The sequence below is a fragment of the Cottoperca gobio genome, chromosome 4 (genome assembly GCF_900634415.1).
Source record: "Cottoperca gobio chromosome 4, fCotGob3.1, whole genome shotgun sequence".
Taxonomy (NCBI): domain Eukaryota; kingdom Metazoa; phylum Chordata; class Actinopteri; order Perciformes; family Bovichtidae; genus Cottoperca; species Cottoperca gobio.
Genome location: NC_041358.1, coordinates 20,053,672 through 20,072,133, shown reverse-complemented (window position 1 = coordinate 20,072,133; position 18,462 = coordinate 20,053,672). Strand labels below are relative to the sequence as shown.

At 38.4% G+C, this 18,462-nt stretch overlaps 1 protein-coding gene across 1 annotated transcript in view; it reads left to right on the top strand.

The window, feature by feature from the left end:
- Nucleotides 1-18,462, top strand: part of pex5la (peroxisomal biogenesis factor 5-like a) — an 80,035-nt gene that overhangs the window by 17,589 nt on the left and 43,984 nt on the right. The window contains exon 2 of the mRNA XM_029429720.1: nucleotides 16,732-16,836. Coding sequence (XP_029285580.1) covers nucleotides 16,732-16,836 — 105 coding nt within the window. The remainder of the gene's footprint in view (nucleotides 1-16,731; nucleotides 16,837-18,462) is intronic.

Sequence of the window (18,462 nt, the reverse complement as noted above, 5' to 3'; positions counted from 1 at the left end):
CTAGTTTAATTCCACTCACAGAATGTCGCCCTGACAAAAGCTCTAAACTAAATTGCACAATACGGTGCATTTTTTTTCATTCTGTCCACATCTCAGCTATAATCCCCAGGGGCATACTGTACTCAACAACATCTTTGTCATGTAATTGAAAGGCAGCTGGACCTGTATCCCTTATTAGGCAGATAATTACATTTAAAACACATCTTGATGGACTGGAATAGTAATGCATGAAGAAGACAGAGAGCCACATTTTGCAATCAAAGCACTCAGGGGAAGACAGCTGCTGAGTAGCCGTTTGTACGACAGCTTCTTACAAAGCACAATGATATAAACTCATCTAGAGTGAGAGAAATAAGTGATTCCGCCCGGATCTAGGACAGTCGGAGGCTCGAAGTGAGAGACAGGTCTGCAGCGAGAATGTAATGCCATTTTCCAGGCAGCCACTAGTAATCAGGTTACTGTAACTTCCTGTTCAATGCACAGAGGGGATCCTCCTCCTTTTACTGCCATTCCTCATCATTAGCAGCTGCAGGCCAAGTTGCAAGAAGTGACACAGCTATAGTGTAAGTAATGACTTGGGCTGGCTCTGCAAGAGGAGCTCAGTGACCCCTTTCTCCACAGTTTTGTCTTAATGGGTAGGCAATGGGGGTAGAGAAAATTGGCCGCTATGGCCTGGAGAGGGCCATTGTTCTGCCAGTATATGAGGAGTTATCAAAGAGGGAGAGTGTTAGATGCAGAGGGAGAGTTCAGCCTGAGGGTGAGTGTTACTGCCCTGCCATCATCACCTGCCTTCGTCCTTCAATCATGCTCTCTCTTGCCATCATGGCCACCCCTATTATCTCTCAAAGTCACTGTTAGATAAATCATGTACTAATTTGCAACAGCAAATGTTTTTAACAAACATAGTATCTACCACAACACAAAATGCTCATTCTAAACATATTTGCCAAACATTGACTGACAAATATTTAATTTGTTTTCACATCCACTCATAGCAATACAATACCTGACTGAAATAACTAAACCGTAATAAACTTTTTTTAATGGTTATGTTTAGGGACTTGTTTATACCTAACATATTCAACTTGAAAAACTATTGAAGACACAAATAAACACATGGAAAAGTGTTGGACGTTAGCAGACATTTGTATCCTCTGTTGTAGTTCAGTGAACGTTCAGCATTGCTCCCCTTCTCCCTTATAGGTTAATTATAGTGGGAGATGTGCAGCAGGATGTCAGCAGCAGAGAAGACTAAGCATTCTTACAAGACTATAATATCTTTTATTACTGTCCAGCTCGCTGCTCTGCTGCTGATGGAGGAATGATATCTCCAAGTTCATCACTGACAGAAACCTGCCTGAGCACTGATGAGGGAAATGTATGAGTAAGGGTCAGATAATGTAAGTTGGGGTCAAGCAGCTATTTTTATACCTTATGAGTTTAATTCGAGAGACTGTATGAATGTTTTTTGATGACAAATAATTCCCTTTGATTACAACATCATGGGTTCATTCTACTTGATTAAAATCTGGTTTCAAGAGCAGTCTTTTCACTGAAACTGCATTGGGGTACCACATGGTTCTGTTCTTGGCACACTTCTCTTCTCAATATCCACCACCTCCCTTGATCCAATTATCTGCTCACAAGGCTTTTGTTACCACTGCTATGCTGATGATACCCAACTCTCTGTCCTTCCCGCCAAACGCCCCAACTGCCTCAATGATATCTCAAAATGTAGTACTGAGAGCATCAAAGTTGTTTGTTGAAAAACAAACTGTTAAATGGATAAACCAAAGCAATATACAGTACACATTTTGACCTGAGGATGTTGCTAAAGGAAAAGTCAATAGGATTCATCCTCTGGGCAACATTGTTGTATGTAATAGTGATGTCACAATACCAGAAATTAAGTAATCGATACCAATATCAATAAAATTCCACGATTGTTGAAAAAAATCTAATCCCATTTACTTAAACATACATTCCTTTATTATCGTTTCTATATTGGTCTATCCATCCAAGAGTTGTCAAGATATATCACTAAGACAAAAACTGTGAACCTCATTTTGTAGGGATGACATATTTTTGTAGGGAAACATATGTTTATGATACCTAAATGTTTTGTTCAGCAGGATAATCTTCACAAATGAACATCACTGTTATGATTTCTGAAGAGTAAATGTAATCGGCATACATAAAAATGTAATGTTAAGCTACAAATGAACTATACTGCAATCCGATGACACATGTCACCAGCACTAAGCTTAAGGCCGACTAGTGTTCGGTGTGACGTCATTTAGTAGTCTCATTTAGCCGAACGTCTTTTTTAAGACACATAGAAGCTCGAGAAATTCACAAGTAGGGTATTTACTTCTTCCATGGACATTTAAATCTTGAAAGCTTGTGAGGCTACAAAAGTATTTAAGTGGAGTAATACAAAAGGAATGATCTTCTAACACAAAATAGGAATAAAAAAGGCCCTAAAACCATCAATACATAGGCAAACGAGGCTATTGCTTAGCACCAAATAATAATATACATGAAAACAACACACCTGCTCTTTGACAGATTTAGAGCAGGTGTGAAGTTTAAAATAAAACAAGCCAACACTGCATATCATTAGTCTTAGCCGACAGAGTGCACAGAGGAGCAAATTCACATAAGGAATTGCTGAATTGCTGGTATTTCACAAGTTTGCCACTTCCTTCAGTAGCTCGCAGATGGCTCATGTGCCTCAGAGCGCTGGACTGTAGCTACTGTACAAAACATTATTAAGGAGGGAACTGACTCACCGTTATTTGCTGAATAGAGACTTACAGTTATGTTGAGCCTTGCTGCCAGGTCATTTGGGCTTTTGGGAAATGAACAATAAACTCAATATAATAACACTGTAGAACCCTTTCATTTAGTATGGCCATTATATAGAGGAGGAAATTCTTTATTTCTTTATTGCTTCTTTATTATATCTATAAGATCTTATTTATTGGGGTACTTTTGTCACGATACTAACCCGTGCGCTATAAGAGAATGTTGTACTTTGGTCAAACACATTCTAGTTTCTAAAACATACTTCGGATGAAGATTACTCTGGCCTCAACCACTTGGCCATCCTTTATGATACTGTATGTATATTATATAGTATAATCCCTTTGTATTTCATAGTAAGTTTGAGGGACACAAATGTTACTTCTTGTCTATTGCTTAAAACTTGCAGGTCTTACTGCTGAGCAGTAAGAGTTTATTGTAGTTGTTGATGATGCTGTGGTTTGTGAAGAGTAAACCTTTTCTTCCACTGCTGGCTGCAAACATTTGTTACACTGGTGTCTCCATTGTTTCCCTATTAAAAAACAAATTGCTTTTATGCTTCAGAATTTCCTGAAATTCATGGTCCAGATCCGCCATGTGTTGTCTTAAGTCTGCAGAGAACAGACACTGAATTCTCACAAAAACATTTCACAGCTTGAACAATAAGATGTGCTCAGGGTTCATATGGAAAAGCACTATGAATTGCACAGGCCATTATTCGACCCTTCAATTACAATTTTACAAGCACTTTATTAACTTGAAGTTTCATGTTTACCCCGATCGTCCTTTAATTTCTGATCCTTCTCGTGTTACAAATGAGGCAATGAGGGTGTCTTTGGCCTTGACCATAACCATGAACACATTGATGCCCTAATGCACACTAAATGAGTAAGGTCAGATTGTAGAACATCTGAGTGAAGGGCCCAGATGGCAGCAGGGAAAGAGCAAAGGATGAATAAGCTTAGTTTTGTAAAGAACAGTGAACCTGTTCAGCTACGGTATCATGTTGTCAGCTGTTTGAGTCATGTCAGCAAGGAGGAGCATCCTCCAAGGACTGATCTGAGGTTAATCAAAGGGCTAAGACCGTTGGAAATCTGATGTTTTGCTGTTGCAAGCCGTTTGGATCATAATATTCCTCTCGTTACATAATGAACATTACAGCTCCATTGTGAAGTTCTCTCAGGTCTAAATTAATGAACTTGTCAATCAAAAGGAGCAGCAGTCCATACATGGAAGCTGCTGCTCTTGGTTGCAGGAAAAGAAGATGAAAAATGAAGGTAAAAGAACAGCAGGTACGCGCTGAGGAATTGTTTATTCCTGGAGCTGATGGGAAGGGGACACCACTTTCACCTATGTAGTATAATTGTAAATTCCAGAATTTAAGTGTCCTATAGTTTTAATGATTAATAGGTGACAGCAGGTTGATATGCTTGTGTTAACTATATGGTCACGGCCACACCCATGACAGCCTGTTTCCTGTCCTTGTGGCTGACATGACCATAAAGAACCGCCACTGGGTTCTTCCAAAACAGGATTATCAGTGCTGCGAACTGTGGAAGGATTTTACTTTGGAGCTTCATTCGGACTCCTGTCTCGAAAGACACAAGCAGTAATTTAAAGAGTCCAAAGCAAGAATCAATCTTCTGCTGCGAAGAAGCGTGGAAGCCAAAACGAAGCCAATCGTCTGGTAATGTGGTACCTGATAGTGGAGTCGTCTCCAGAGACAGCTTTAAGACAATAAACACAGCATAGCGCATCTGAGAGGGCGCAAGAGTGTGTTAACACAAACTTGTGGCTGTGAATAAAATGAGACTTACGCAAGTGTTGCAATTAGTAAGATAAAAGGGAACAGAATTGCAACTTAGGCACAGCACCGAAGCCATATGGATTCCAGAAATGTGGTTTATCTGCGATGTTATCATATTAAATATTATAAAGATGAACAATACCAGCCCTTGATTGTTTGCTCATAAAAATAGACATTATGAGTGACAAAATGCACATTTAATGACAGTTTAGTTAGTTTTAAATTCCATTTCCCTTCATGTACGGAACCTCCAGCCAGACTATTAAATCGGTGTATGTGCTCTATATTAGTAGCCCGAGTTACACAATATAAAGAAATGTTAATATATGCAGTTATAATGAGAAATGGGAATGCATTATCCACTACTCAGAGTGCTCAACTGAGCACACCAGAAATCCTTGTGTTTTTCTTGCCAAATTGGATTTACGTTAATGAAATGTTCAACTGCCAAAAAACATCTTGTGTGAGTTCTCCAAGTGGGAGGGGCCCGAAGCTGTCTGTAATGAATACCACAGGCCACTTTTTACAATGATGCTGACACTTCCTGAGCAGTTTCTCTCAGCAGTTCACAAAGTATTTTCAGCCAAACTGGGATACAGTGTCCAGTGTGCAAAATATGCATCCTCTCGTATAGGAATCCAGTTGCCTCTAGAGCCTGGTACTTGTATAGCCTCAGTTGAAATTGACATGCTTTGTACATGCTCTGTGATCCAGTGTTAATGTTTTATGAGCAGCAGACTGTGTTTCATGTTTCAACATGAGCAAACAGTATCCACAGGGATTACGTACACATCGCTCGCATCCAGGCTGGAAGGTTTAGTGTCATGTTGTGGTCCGTCAGCCGGATGGTTCTTTAATGATGTGCCCCCGTTTCAGTTCATGTCACCGGGTGGGAGATAGTTATGCATGGGATAGGTGATCTTGTTGCATTGTCCACTTGACCCCATGACCTCTGACACACAGTGATATATTGGCCAAAGACCAAAGGCAACTGTGCCCTTTAAAGTGTTAAACCCTTTACTGTAGAGCTATGTCATATTTGGATTCACTTCTTAAAGTACTTTAAAGCATATCATGTGTTTAGGGCTGGTCCGATCTCCATTTATTCCCCTTTTCTCAAGCTTTTGAAAATATCTCATGATGTTCTGAGTGCTTTTAGGATTTTTTTGCCCATGTTGTCTTCAAAGTTGAGCAAACTTGAACAAAGGGAACTTCATCTGCTGATGAAGACCATGTGACACATCCAAAAGCTCCAGAGCAACAATTAATTGAAGCTTGAGTGGAGAAGTTGAAAATGTCAAAAATCTATGTCAAAAATTAATTGTCAAGCTCAGTAAATATTATTGACAATTTAGTTTTTGTATCCATATAAAGTTATCAATACACAACGGAACAATATCCATAAATTACAAGTCACAACACGCTTCTTAGATGTGCAAATACCGACTGAATGCTGGCATGTCCATATGCCATGGATATTTTCTACAGTATCGACAACCGTATTGATTGGTACTGTCCAACATCGTCTTTCAATGGTGGTAGTGGAATCATTTTATGTTGATATGATTGGTAATATATTAGTTTTACAAATCTCTTTTGTCCTGATTTCAAGCAATCTGCAATTAATACTAACGAAATTAACTGCATTGTCATCTAATTTAAACAATAGCAGTCATTATTTTATATGTGTGTTTGGATGCATATTGTGAATTTCATTGAATATCAAAATCAAAAACAAAATGGAGAATGACCATCAGCATAACAATAATTTCAACCACATTACCCAGCCCTGCGTTAGCGTTACCTTGAAGTTATGTTGTTTTTTGCAGCTTCCCAAATCCTATGTTGTTTAGAAGGTTAAAATTATTTGAATTGTGTTGTCAAGCATAAAAAAATAAATAAGACCAGTTTAACATTTATCATCCTTTACGTCAACTTGTTTATCTTTAGAAAATTCAGGCCTGTGTTTAGTCTCACTGTCTGAAACTGGAGTTCAAAGTCACGGTAATCTATTAGAGCAGCGTCCCTCTGTGTTCTGTGTGTGTGTGTGTGTGTGTGTGTGTGTGTGTGTGTGTGTGTGTGTGTGTGTGTGTGTGTGTGTGTGTGTGTGTGTGTGTGTGTGTGTGTGTGTGTGTGTGTGTGTGTGTGTGTGTGTGGGCGTGTGTTCTTCACTTGTGACACTGGCTAACAACCTTGTTATATATTCACCTGATGCAAAGACACGATCCAGTTACATTTGGAATAGATTAATCTTATTTACCTGAGATGCTCTCCATACAGAGTATATGATAATGTGAAAAAAGAGAGCTGGGCTCACAAATCTGAAATATTGGATTTAAATGTTGAACGCTACACTTCATGTAATTGATGGAGGGTGATTAATATTGAAAAGAGATTGATAGAGATATTTTTGAAGACAAACAGTGATGGCATTTGAAATCTTATTTTTTTAGGACTACTGGAAAAGGGTATTACAAATCAAACAGGTGATTTTTTGCATTAAGTTTTCATTTTTAGTTGTGTTATTTTTGAAAGAGATTAATTGTTCAATGTAATTCAGTTTTGATTACACTAATCAAGTCAAGTATAAGTCAGACATGCGGTGACATTTATTTTTAAGAGTGTTTAATCTTCATGGGATCTAAAATGCAGGACAATATTTAAACCATGAAGGGATCTGATACTACCAGACATCCAATTACAATGTTATTGTCATTTTCTTTCATGTTCATTTTGCTCCAGTACTGAAATCAATAAAAAATTGACTCTCTTCTCTTCACAAATGTTTAACTACTGTCCTCAGGTGAACTGTTAAAATCCTCATTTCTGCTAATGGCTGAATACAAAACAACCGTTTTATACTGACAATGAGGTGTTTTCATATTGGAGAGCAATTAATTTCTATACAATGGGTCTTATATACCACAGCTGTTCCCTTAAGTAACTCCTTTATAAGAGACGAAAGATTTGTAGGCAAGTATTGAGTTATATTCAGGCTCTCATTTACTGGAAATGACCCAACTGCTGAGCTGTAATTACATCTGCAGCGTCTGCAAGTGTTACAGACTGTTGACAGAAACAGCAGATGTACAACAATCATTACTGAAAATGAGGTGTATATTTAATTCATTTTCTTAACTTGCATCTCTTCAGACATGCACGTTAGCTAATTTGACTGACCTGGAAACAGACTCCTGTGACAGACTGGAGACCTGCGTATGTTTTGTGATAGCCAACAAACCCTGAACAGGATAAGCAGATACAGTTCAGATGGGCGGATGTTTATTTTCTAGTTAGATTGTTAGTTATTCCTTCTTTAATGAGTTAATTTAACTGTTGATATTTTGGGTATAGTTTCTTGTTGATACTGTAGCTGTCTGTAGTCTGTATGATAACATACATGTATGACAGAATTTCTGGGGGGGGAAATAAATAAATAAGGCTTTATGTTATGTATAACTCTCTTTGGGATTGATTTTGATTTAGGTTTCACTACACTTTGTACTGTTAATTCTTTTTGAGGTTTTGAGGTTCAATGGTGACCCCCCCCCCCACCTGTCATAGAGTTTAACAGCATATTACAGTTTATGGGTGTGGTGACCAATATTTAACTTTTGTCCTGCTGAAGATATGATTGTGATTCATTACATAAATACATTACATTATACATTATAAATACATTTGTGAAGTTAGTGTGCAAATCTTACTTGTTTCATCTGTATTCAAATAGTCTTGCAGATACATTTAATGTGTATATACAGTGTCTACACCTTATAATCAAAAGTCAATTATTCCCCATGGCCCCTTTCTAGGTGGTCAGTATGAAAACAGACCCGGTAGACGGTGTCACTTCCTGTCAATCACTGCATTGGCAATTTAGCTCTAGCAACCGGTAGTTTAGGAAGGTGATTCTTAATGGTGTGAACTCAGAGTTAGGTTCGTGGGAGTTTGGATCGTAATAGTCTGGCACAAACTCGACGGCCTGATGCATTTGCACTGATTTCTATTTAAGCCGTATTTGCTCAGCTGTCCTTGGGAGCGGCAGCCTGTAAATACCTTAGGGATGTTTTTTTGCCATCTATCCCCCATTATAAAGCATTACAGTCCTCTGCCTTTCCTAGAGTGTCACGTCATTTCTTTGAAAGCTCTGCCATGGCACATCCTCTCCGTAATGAAATACATTCAGTTGTGCTGTGCTGAAATTAGGTTTACAGGGAACCAGTGGATTAATTGTTTCTGTGTACGTATATATAATACCAGCTTGTCTGTGGATTTTTGGTTTTAAAATTATGGACTCTATTAATTCGAAGAGGGTGCATCCCCCTGACATTCATAGCAGAGCAAGATTGAACAGTATTTCAACATAATCCTTCGTGTTAGTTTTAAGATGCTGCATGGAATACCAGGATGTTTAGGTTTCCACATGAGTACACAAGCTGGAACTCAACAGACATAATGTGCATCCAAAAGTCACATCCATACTTAATCTAATAAATCACTACTGAATGTAACACAGACAGTTATGAAAAGCTTATTTTAATGTTTCCATGTTGTTTCTGTATCAGTGAGAGTTGTAAAGGTGCTGCAATGATTCTAATTCTTAATAAAATGATTATAGTTTCATGTTTTTAAGGCTCTACCCCCACAATAAATCAAATCATACTAAAACTAATTATTTTAAACATTGTTATCAAGTGAACTATTCTGAGTATCATGGTACAGAACATACAAAATGTAAACAAAAGGCATTTTTGGACCAAACAGTTCTAAGGAGGAACTGCCCACTGGGGCTAACAGATTTGTAAACATGAGGGTTGCTGAATGGGCTCATGTGTTGTGTGAACTATGATTGTTATTGCGCTACAGACACAATGACATTTTTTTACAAATATGTTTTTAAAGCTATGAATAAAATTCCTTTGTCTCGAAAATACCTAAAGTTTATAAATGCTGGCAAAGAATATTATATGTTGCAAAGCCTGTCATGAGCTGCCACTCAAGAGCATGTGACACCATGGATATTGGGTTCAATAAAAACAAGAATACAATAAAAGTTTTATTATCTCACATCAATTCAATTGAAAAGGCAAAACAGCTGTGGGTTGAACTTTTTCAATACTTCCTTATGAGTTGTCTCGTAGTTCTACAAGAGCAATCAAACCTTTGTGACACCTGAATAAGCTGAAGCAAATTTGAAAAACTATTTGTCTTGTGTCTGACTGACATCAGAAGCCTGACATGCCCTCCAGTAGTTAAATGCCTGAAAAGTTGCGGAAACGCAGCCACAGGGTAGCTTTCAGCAAATCGCTTGAAACCTCTTTTGTTGACTGAGGGATTTAAAGCGTCACCAAAGCTTAAATCCATACAGACTTGTCTGTCACAGTACTATGGGACACATTCCTGACAGGTAAACACTTTTACACAGATCACCGTCTGAGCACTGATGTTCAAGCAATCTGTTGGTGAGAATCTGTGCAAATGAAACAAGCTGATTTTCTTAAAAGTGAATTGAAAACAAAGAAGATGTAATGTAATCTGACTTTTGAGTAGATCAGACATTTAAAGCTATTTGACACGAGAAGGTGTCGCAAAGTACAACCGAACGCTAAACGGGACATTTGTATGACCATAAACTCACAAGGAAAGACGTTTACTGAGATAATCTATCAAGTGAGAAGTAGAGTCATTTTCTCATAGACTTCTATACAATCAGGCTTGTTTTTGCAACAAATGAAGTCATTTTTATTAGAAATAAAGCAGGTTTAAGGCACTTCCACATTGGTTTCACTTTTGAGACCCAGAGGTTATCTCTCGCTCCAGATTCAGATTCATCACATGGACTCGAGAGTGGTATCAATCTTCTCATCTAAATCTAAAAGCAAATATGTTTATTTTCCAAAATGTCAAATTATTCCTTTAAGAAATTAGGCAAACAATTAGACTCTGCTGTTGTCGGTGTAAATCCCAGTTATTTTACTTAATTGATTGTTCATTGTTCCCAATGACAAAAATGCACTAACTTTGATTGCTTCTACCACTGTTATAAATATTTTTCATGATGTAGCATACGTCATTAGATGACAATTCAGGCTGCACGCAAGAGACAATTAAAAACAGACAACTTTGCTGCAGCCTCCATTGCCTCTAATTAGTTCTGTGGCCTGAATTGCACTTTGTTAAGGAGAAAATAAGGTAACCAAGGAATCAAAAAACTAATAAGAGATGAGAAATAAATCCAACATGGTGTTTTTCAGGGTTATAATTATCATCACATCAGAATAATAGCAATTAAATAAGATGTGCCTTTAAACTGTAGGCTTTGAAAGTTATATCATGTCTAGTGCTCCGACAAGTTTATTTGGCTGGCAATGACATAATATCACATTTTTCCAGTCTTTATAAACCACTTTGGGTACATGAGTGGGTACTAAATGTATCGTCAGGAGACGAGGCTTGGCGTAGAGGGCGGTTATTTGTACTGGAATGTAAATGTACCTTGGCTGCTGTAATCCTGGACATGATTTGTGTTGCGTTAGCCATCATCGGCAAACAAAAAGCTCTTGTATTTGACGTGACGTGCTGCCGAGACTTGCTGATAGTTTTGGACAATGATATATGAGCAACTGTAAGCAGTTAAGCAATTCATTCTTCAAAATATCTTTCAAGAACACATCAGGATGCAGTTCTCAGCAGTGTATTACCTGTGCTGCCACACACACCATTCATTATAAGAAGCAATCCTCATAAAGTGTGTGAAAGCCAATAAACAGTGGCAGGAAATGTCACACTGATAGAAAACCTCCTAATGAGCTGCTTCTGTTGAAATGGCAGCAATAAAATTGAAGACCCAGGTATTAGCATTTTTGGAAGTCAGTTATTGGCTTTAATATCTGGATTGTTCAGGATCCTACAACACACTGAGCCTCTGTGCCAGAGGTAGTGGGCCACAGTGTTTATCCATTGTGATTAAATGTTTCTGACTCTGGATTATTCTCTCTTCTTTTCAAAGTTTCCATGTGCATGTTTATTTGGAAACAACCCTATGCACTCTAATTTCATGTCAGTATAGAAATGCTAATAACATGCTATTTTTGGTTCCTATTTTTGGCTCCAAACAAACCAAGGGGCAACGCCCAGGTCTCAAAAAGTGAAGCCAATGGCGGAAGCGCCTTGAACCTGCATTCTCTTTAATAGGCAGCAGGGAGAAACTCCACTGGTTGCAAAAGGATTGTATAGAAGTCTATGAGAAAATTATCCTACTTATTTGATTTATCACCTCAGTAAACATTTTCCTAATCAGTTTCTGGTCTCAATCACTAATTTCAAGTCTTATTTTATACAGCATGATGTTCATTTTGTAAATTGTGGTCCCATTTAGAGTAAAATACACAATAAAGCAGTTTTCAGCAACGTATTACCTATGCATTATAAGAAGAGAAGCAATCCCCATAAAGTGTATGATAGCCAATAAACAGTGGCAGCAAATTTCACACTGATAGAAAACCTCCTAATGAGCTGATTCTGTTGAAATGGCAGCAATAAAATTGAGAACCCAGGTCTTTAGGAAGAGATACATTATTGAAACTCTCCAACTCTCCAATGTGTGCTTCACCAGGGCTGCTTCTGCACCTCCAAAATGGCAAAACATTGTTGAACCAGTGAGTGCAGATAAAGCTCTACCTGGTATCCTGACTGTTGGCATGTGTTGAGGGGCCTGTTCCCTGTCCCTAGGATCTATTATCTTTTATCATGATTTATTTACACAAGCTCCCTGAGTCCCAGTTAGCTACAGTCCACACGTTATTGCCATTGGCTCACTGTAACCAGCAGTGTGCCACACATTTTGCTCTCAAGTGTTCGCAGAGTATGTGCTCGTTCCTGTCTGTGATCCTACTCTATCTGCAGAGAGGCATCCCAGCTATTGTTTGTGGCATTTCTCTGAGGCCAAGACCGAATCATCCGAGAGGTGAGAGGCTAAAGGTCTGCCAGGAGCGCCGAGAGATGCATCAAAATCTACACTGCGTTATCACAGCCAGCTGATGCTGTAGCATGTGGCCAACCTGGCAGAGCTCCAGGTTCTGACCAGTCCTTTCAATACAGTGGGGAATTGATGATATTCATCATTCATACCTGCATTTTAACATTGCATGTAAGATGAAATAAACACATATAAATGATTGTGAAATATGTTCTAGATATTCACTTTTTTTCTCCTGTTGCTATTTTTCCCTTGTAGCTCTGAAATGGATCTTGTAAGGAAGTTTCTCCTGTTATTTAATGCAGGACTGTTTAACACCATAGACAGATCAACAGAAAGGTGACTTTTGCTATTCCCTCATGAAATCCATCTTTAACATGAACTATGAAGAATGGGGCTATTGTGAAGGGAAGTAAGTGCTTTACATTCCCAACAAAAACCTCAATCCACTGGAATCATTACTTTTATTTGTGACAGTGACAGAAAAACTTGAAGTAAGGAATCCTTTACCCAAGAGCAGATACAACATATTGCATGTAGAACAAATGGAGAGGGGAAATATTTCATGAGAAGAAAAGAATATGTGTTCAATACTCACTACAATAAGCCTCGGTACAGGAACAGAAACCTGTGTTCATCCTTTTATACTAACGTCAGCAAAGTTACAATACAACTCTTTTCGCTTTGCTCTTTACATTTGTCAACATCGGAAAAAGATGGCCACATGTCCAGCGACCCTCTTTGACCAGCAAACTTGAGTTCAGACCTTTAAAAAGGTTCAGTACATAGTAATCATCTTTTCTTTTCAAAAAGTCCCATCTCTCCTGCTGCCATTTACAGTACTTCATCTCTAAAGAGGTTGAGGAACAAACTTCATTTCCTTGTGTAGAAGCAATGACACGTGAAATTCAGTATAGATTATTTTATTACCGTCTGGTGAATGCGACTAAAGACAGTACAATATAGCCAGTCTGCAATAAAAATGTAATTTTACTCATCATTAGTCAGAGCCACCATGCTTCCATTGTTTGGGATGCATTACCCCTGCAATTTTACACCTGTTCAGATTATTATTAGGCTTGACTGTTTCAGTCTCTTTTTCAATGTAAATGGGCAGACAATTAAGAATATGGAATGTGGAAGCTGACACAAAAACCTACTATTGTTGTAAGGCACTTTCTGTGCAAACTGCCTTCATGGATATACTGTATCATAGCTCGTCGGATTTGTTTCCAAAGTGTCCCACACTGGAAACACAGGGGATAAATAAAACTTACAATGTTTCGTATTCGATGTCTGAAAATGGCTTTACTCTCCAAAATAATGTTCTGGGTTTTGAAGCATCTACTGGGAGGTTTTACCAGTGGTTGTGCCAAATAGTGCCAGTAGGGAAAATACAGTAATATTGATGATGCTTTCAAAAACAGGCGACCATTAGCGCCATAGCTCAAGGTTTTACCAATGTTATTTCTGTAGACAGGGACTTTGAAAACAGCAACTCCCCAGAATAGATGCAACTTATTGCTTTTGGAACAAACTCTCTACAGACTCACTACCACTGAATCTTATGAAATTAATAAAGCTTTTCAATCCTACCTATGAGAACGCCAGCGTTACTTGGAGTAAACTTATTAGTTTGGAGTGAACACGCTGTGCTGGCTGGGAGATTGTAAATGTATTTTCTGAGCCTTGAGATAAACAGCAGCATTTATGTCCTCTGCCACCAACAGCACCCAGTGATCTGATTAAACTGTTTGCATAATGTTGCATTCAATCTCATCTGTTGTGGAAAATTATTTGTATTATTCTTCTCTTCCAGAACAGCCCCACGGTGACCAAAACTTTAAATCAGATGCTGCTGTATTAGGGAAGAAAACTACTTAATGAAAATGTGTTTCAGCTGAAATCAGATGTTCTTAAACAAAACGATTAATAATTCATATTTCCATCTTTGGCAGCCTGCATGCTTGACAAAAATCACATAACTATCTTATTGTCAGGAATCAAAGTTGTAAAGAAAATTAAAAAAATAAAGGTATCCAGTTCCTTGACTGTCTACTGCAGAGTGCTGCCAAACATATCTATAATCACTCCTAGAAAAATAAGAGCCAATTTAGCAAAAGTGACACAAAACAACACAGAAGGCAAGGCCAAGACTGTAAGCCAATACAAACTGACTGCGTGCCTGGTGGAAGATATCCTCAACACTGTTGGCTCACACGGCACCTGCTCATACGGCACGGAAGGAATATTCAGCGCTATTCAAATTTTATCATTTGCAATTCAGAAAAACAACAAAAAACAAATGTTCAGAGCTTTTTTGAATCATCTCTTGCTGTGTGAATGCTGCTTTGCTACTGGTGTCGCCTTGGCGATGGATGTTGTTCATTTAAACTGAGTGAGACTAAGCTAGAGAGTGGGCGCAGGTGGCTTATGGGACTTTATTAGGAGCATTATAGGCTTTCAAGGGAACACTCCCTCTAGGCAAATGCATTTTGTGACATGATCAGCTGAGGAAACCAGTGGAAGAAATGCCTTATTCATTTCTCTGGCAAGAAGAAACATAAAGAGCCCCAATATGATCCAGCTAAAAGGCTTCCAGTGTGCTTCATGTGCAGTCTGAAAAAGCAGCCGATCTACAAAATGTAGAAACTGAGTGTGATGAAAAAGCAGTTTTGTCTCTCTCTCTCTGGTCAGCACATTTAATTGTAAGAGGATGAGCTCTTTACTGAGATGAAATGTGTAGTCTCCTGTGACAACTATAATTCTGCTACATCTGTGCGTCATAAAATGATGAATAGCGTACAATATAATCTATCTTCTGGCTATGGGTAAAATGTGAAGTGAATGAATGTCTGAGGCCGATGGTGTCTGCCATAAAGTCGAGGTGAAAGGGATGACAATAGGCTGGCAAAATCAATTTGACCTCTTATGTAATCAATTTTTACTGCTATGGCATGTGGCCTTGGCAATTATCAGAGCTCCACACACTTTTCTTCCTATGAGGGGCTGTGGGTGGCAGATGGAGGGCGGGGCAGTTTATGTCTGTTGGAGAGTAAGTTTTGGTATAGTGAAAGTCACATTACATTCTAGATACCTGCATCTACAATAATCATATCATTGTTGTTTACTAAAAACCTTGTGTAGTCATTTTGATAATGCATCAGCCTTCGAACAAACGCAAAGAGAAGCAAGGGCAGAGCAACAAAATAGCATTGATGTCCAATATTGATGTGCAAAAGAATAAAAATCGAGGTTTTATGGGAATCTGATCATTATTTACAGTTAGTAGGTTCATTATATTATATTTTAATATAATATATTATAACAAAGTAATGCTACCCAAATATGTGATAATCAAGTGTATAAAGAGAAGCTTTCTATATAGAAATATTACTTTTGCAGAGAAAGCAGTAACCATCCCTTTGTCACCAATTCCCAAAAAATACATTTTAGTTTCAGGTATGGTCAATGGTATGAAATGTTCTGTGTCCAACTGATCAAAAGGTGCCCTGTGGTGTTTTCTTGTAAACAAAACAATGTTATATTCACTGTTACGACAATGCACACACTTGGCTTTCATTTAATACACATTTTTAATGAATAGGGTCTAAATGCACCTCAATGCTAATCTATGGAACCTCCCTTCACCGGCTACTGACAGCAAACAGTTAATGTTAACTAGCTTTCCTTCTTTTTAAGGAGGAAATGTTGTGATTCCAACATGCCTATTGAAGCTTTAATCAGCACAAGCAGAGATAACTTTAAATCTGTCAGCTGCACAGTAGACATAAACATTCATCTGCCGAACACTGTACATAATTCTCAGTAAATAATATGGTTTGTGTAATGAGCTCTGTATGATATCTGTCATCATAAGTACTTGATAAGTACTGCTGTGGACGACCATGCTCATCACTGTCTACAGTCAACCCTCTACATTGTGCAGTGACCCTCTTTTCATTGCCATAGTCTTGTGGAAATGTCTTCAGTCGATGTGTTGTTACAGTAGACAGCCCCACACCGTATTTCCATCATCATAAGGTAAAGTCTTTTCTGTAAGATGCCCTGGACGGGGCCAAAAAAGCACTGAGTTGTCCAACTGTCCTGACACAAGTCATTGTTGATTTCACTGTTGTAGGGGAAAGACTCTAGGGCTGCAGATAAGACTGTTGCCATGGTCCTGAAGGAGATACCAAGTAAGGCGTCATCAGAAGGGAAGCCCCTCCTCACAGTGACTACCAAGGTGGGCAGAACCATTTCAGAACACCCCCCCCCCCCCTCCCCCTGCCTCCAAGTGGAACGTCCTCCTATGTTGGTCATACTGAACAACAGCAAAGCTTTGAGTGTCCTATAACTGACCTCCACTGTCTACTAACTCATTACTTTATTAGCCTTTTGACTGCTGTATCTAACAAAGAAGCAACAAATATTTAATTTCCAGCTGCTCTATGGGGTATAAAACCCTCCTACTACATCACTGCATTTACACAAACAGTGAATAATGATCTTAACATCTATAGAAGCAGCCTCACATTGCTGCAATTATCCATATTACTTTTTATCTTTTCAAATTAGCCTCTAAAAGATTTATAGTGCTCTTCTAGTTTTATGCATTTAGTATGTATGGGGGGGATTAACCAGAGGGTCACACAAAATTCCTCTCCCATTCCAAATCAGGTCAGAATAAACTCCCTCAGTAACCTTTTTACACCTCATAAGCAGCTAATCCTCAGTACAAACAGCGTATGAATGCATTTCCAAAATGCTATGCCACACGGCATGGCATTGAGGTATTGATTGAGCTCTCTGTGTACAAAATACTGCAGCAAATTACTGTACCCGCTGCTGAGCTTTTCACTTCTCTTTTCACTTCTCTTTTGCTTTGTAAGTGTTGTAGCTGGATGGAGTCGGTGCTCCAGATGCCAATATGAGTTTTTTTGCTCTGTGCTTGATTGCTTTTTGTACAGTGTATGTGTGTGTGTGTGTTGTGTGTGTGTGTGTGTGTGTGTGTGTGTGTGTGTGTGTGTGTGTGTGTGTGTGTGTGTGTGTGTGTGTGTGTGTGTGTGTGTGTGTGTGTGTTTTAATAACCTGTGGCATGCTTCACACATGTTTGATTTTCTAATACAATGTCTGGTTTTGATAAGATGACATACAACCAAGATAATGCTTTCACTCTGGTGGATGGGATTTAAATATGCCTCAGCATTGTTGCAGACAGATGAAGTTGACACTAATAAGATATGACTTGTTTATTTAAATATATATATATATATATATAGTTAATTTTGTACAATGTGTAAATAAATGTGTCATCATTTAAATGACTGTATAAGATGGCAATAAATTGTCAGTGAAGAACAACTTCCCTCTACAACAACCTATCTGCTATATATTAAATAAACACAATAGAGTATAATCCCTTAAGAAAAATATTATGGAGACAATACTGTAGGTCGATAATACTGTTAATATTTTAACATCAGTACCTTTATTCGTCAGTGAACCCAAGTGACAGGATTAACTGAGACAAATATAAACACATACATATAGAAAACGTGTCCAGTTTACCAAACTGTGTCAGATTCTTCCTGAACAGCACAATAGGGATTGAACTTTATCCAATTTATACAGGTTTTCAGCGAGTGTCAGCTGTCTTCTGATTTTACAGGAATGACAGTGATGAGTTTTCATTATCAACCAATGGTCTGTTGTTTTTCATGAACACATAACGGCCTGCTCATGCAGTGAAAGCCACCACAGGTGAACAGACCAGGAAAAGGCTCCATATTTAGAAACTGGCCCTTCACTTGTAAAAGTCAAGCAAATACACGAGAGAGACGAGCTGCTCCACAAAGTTAAGACATTCTCT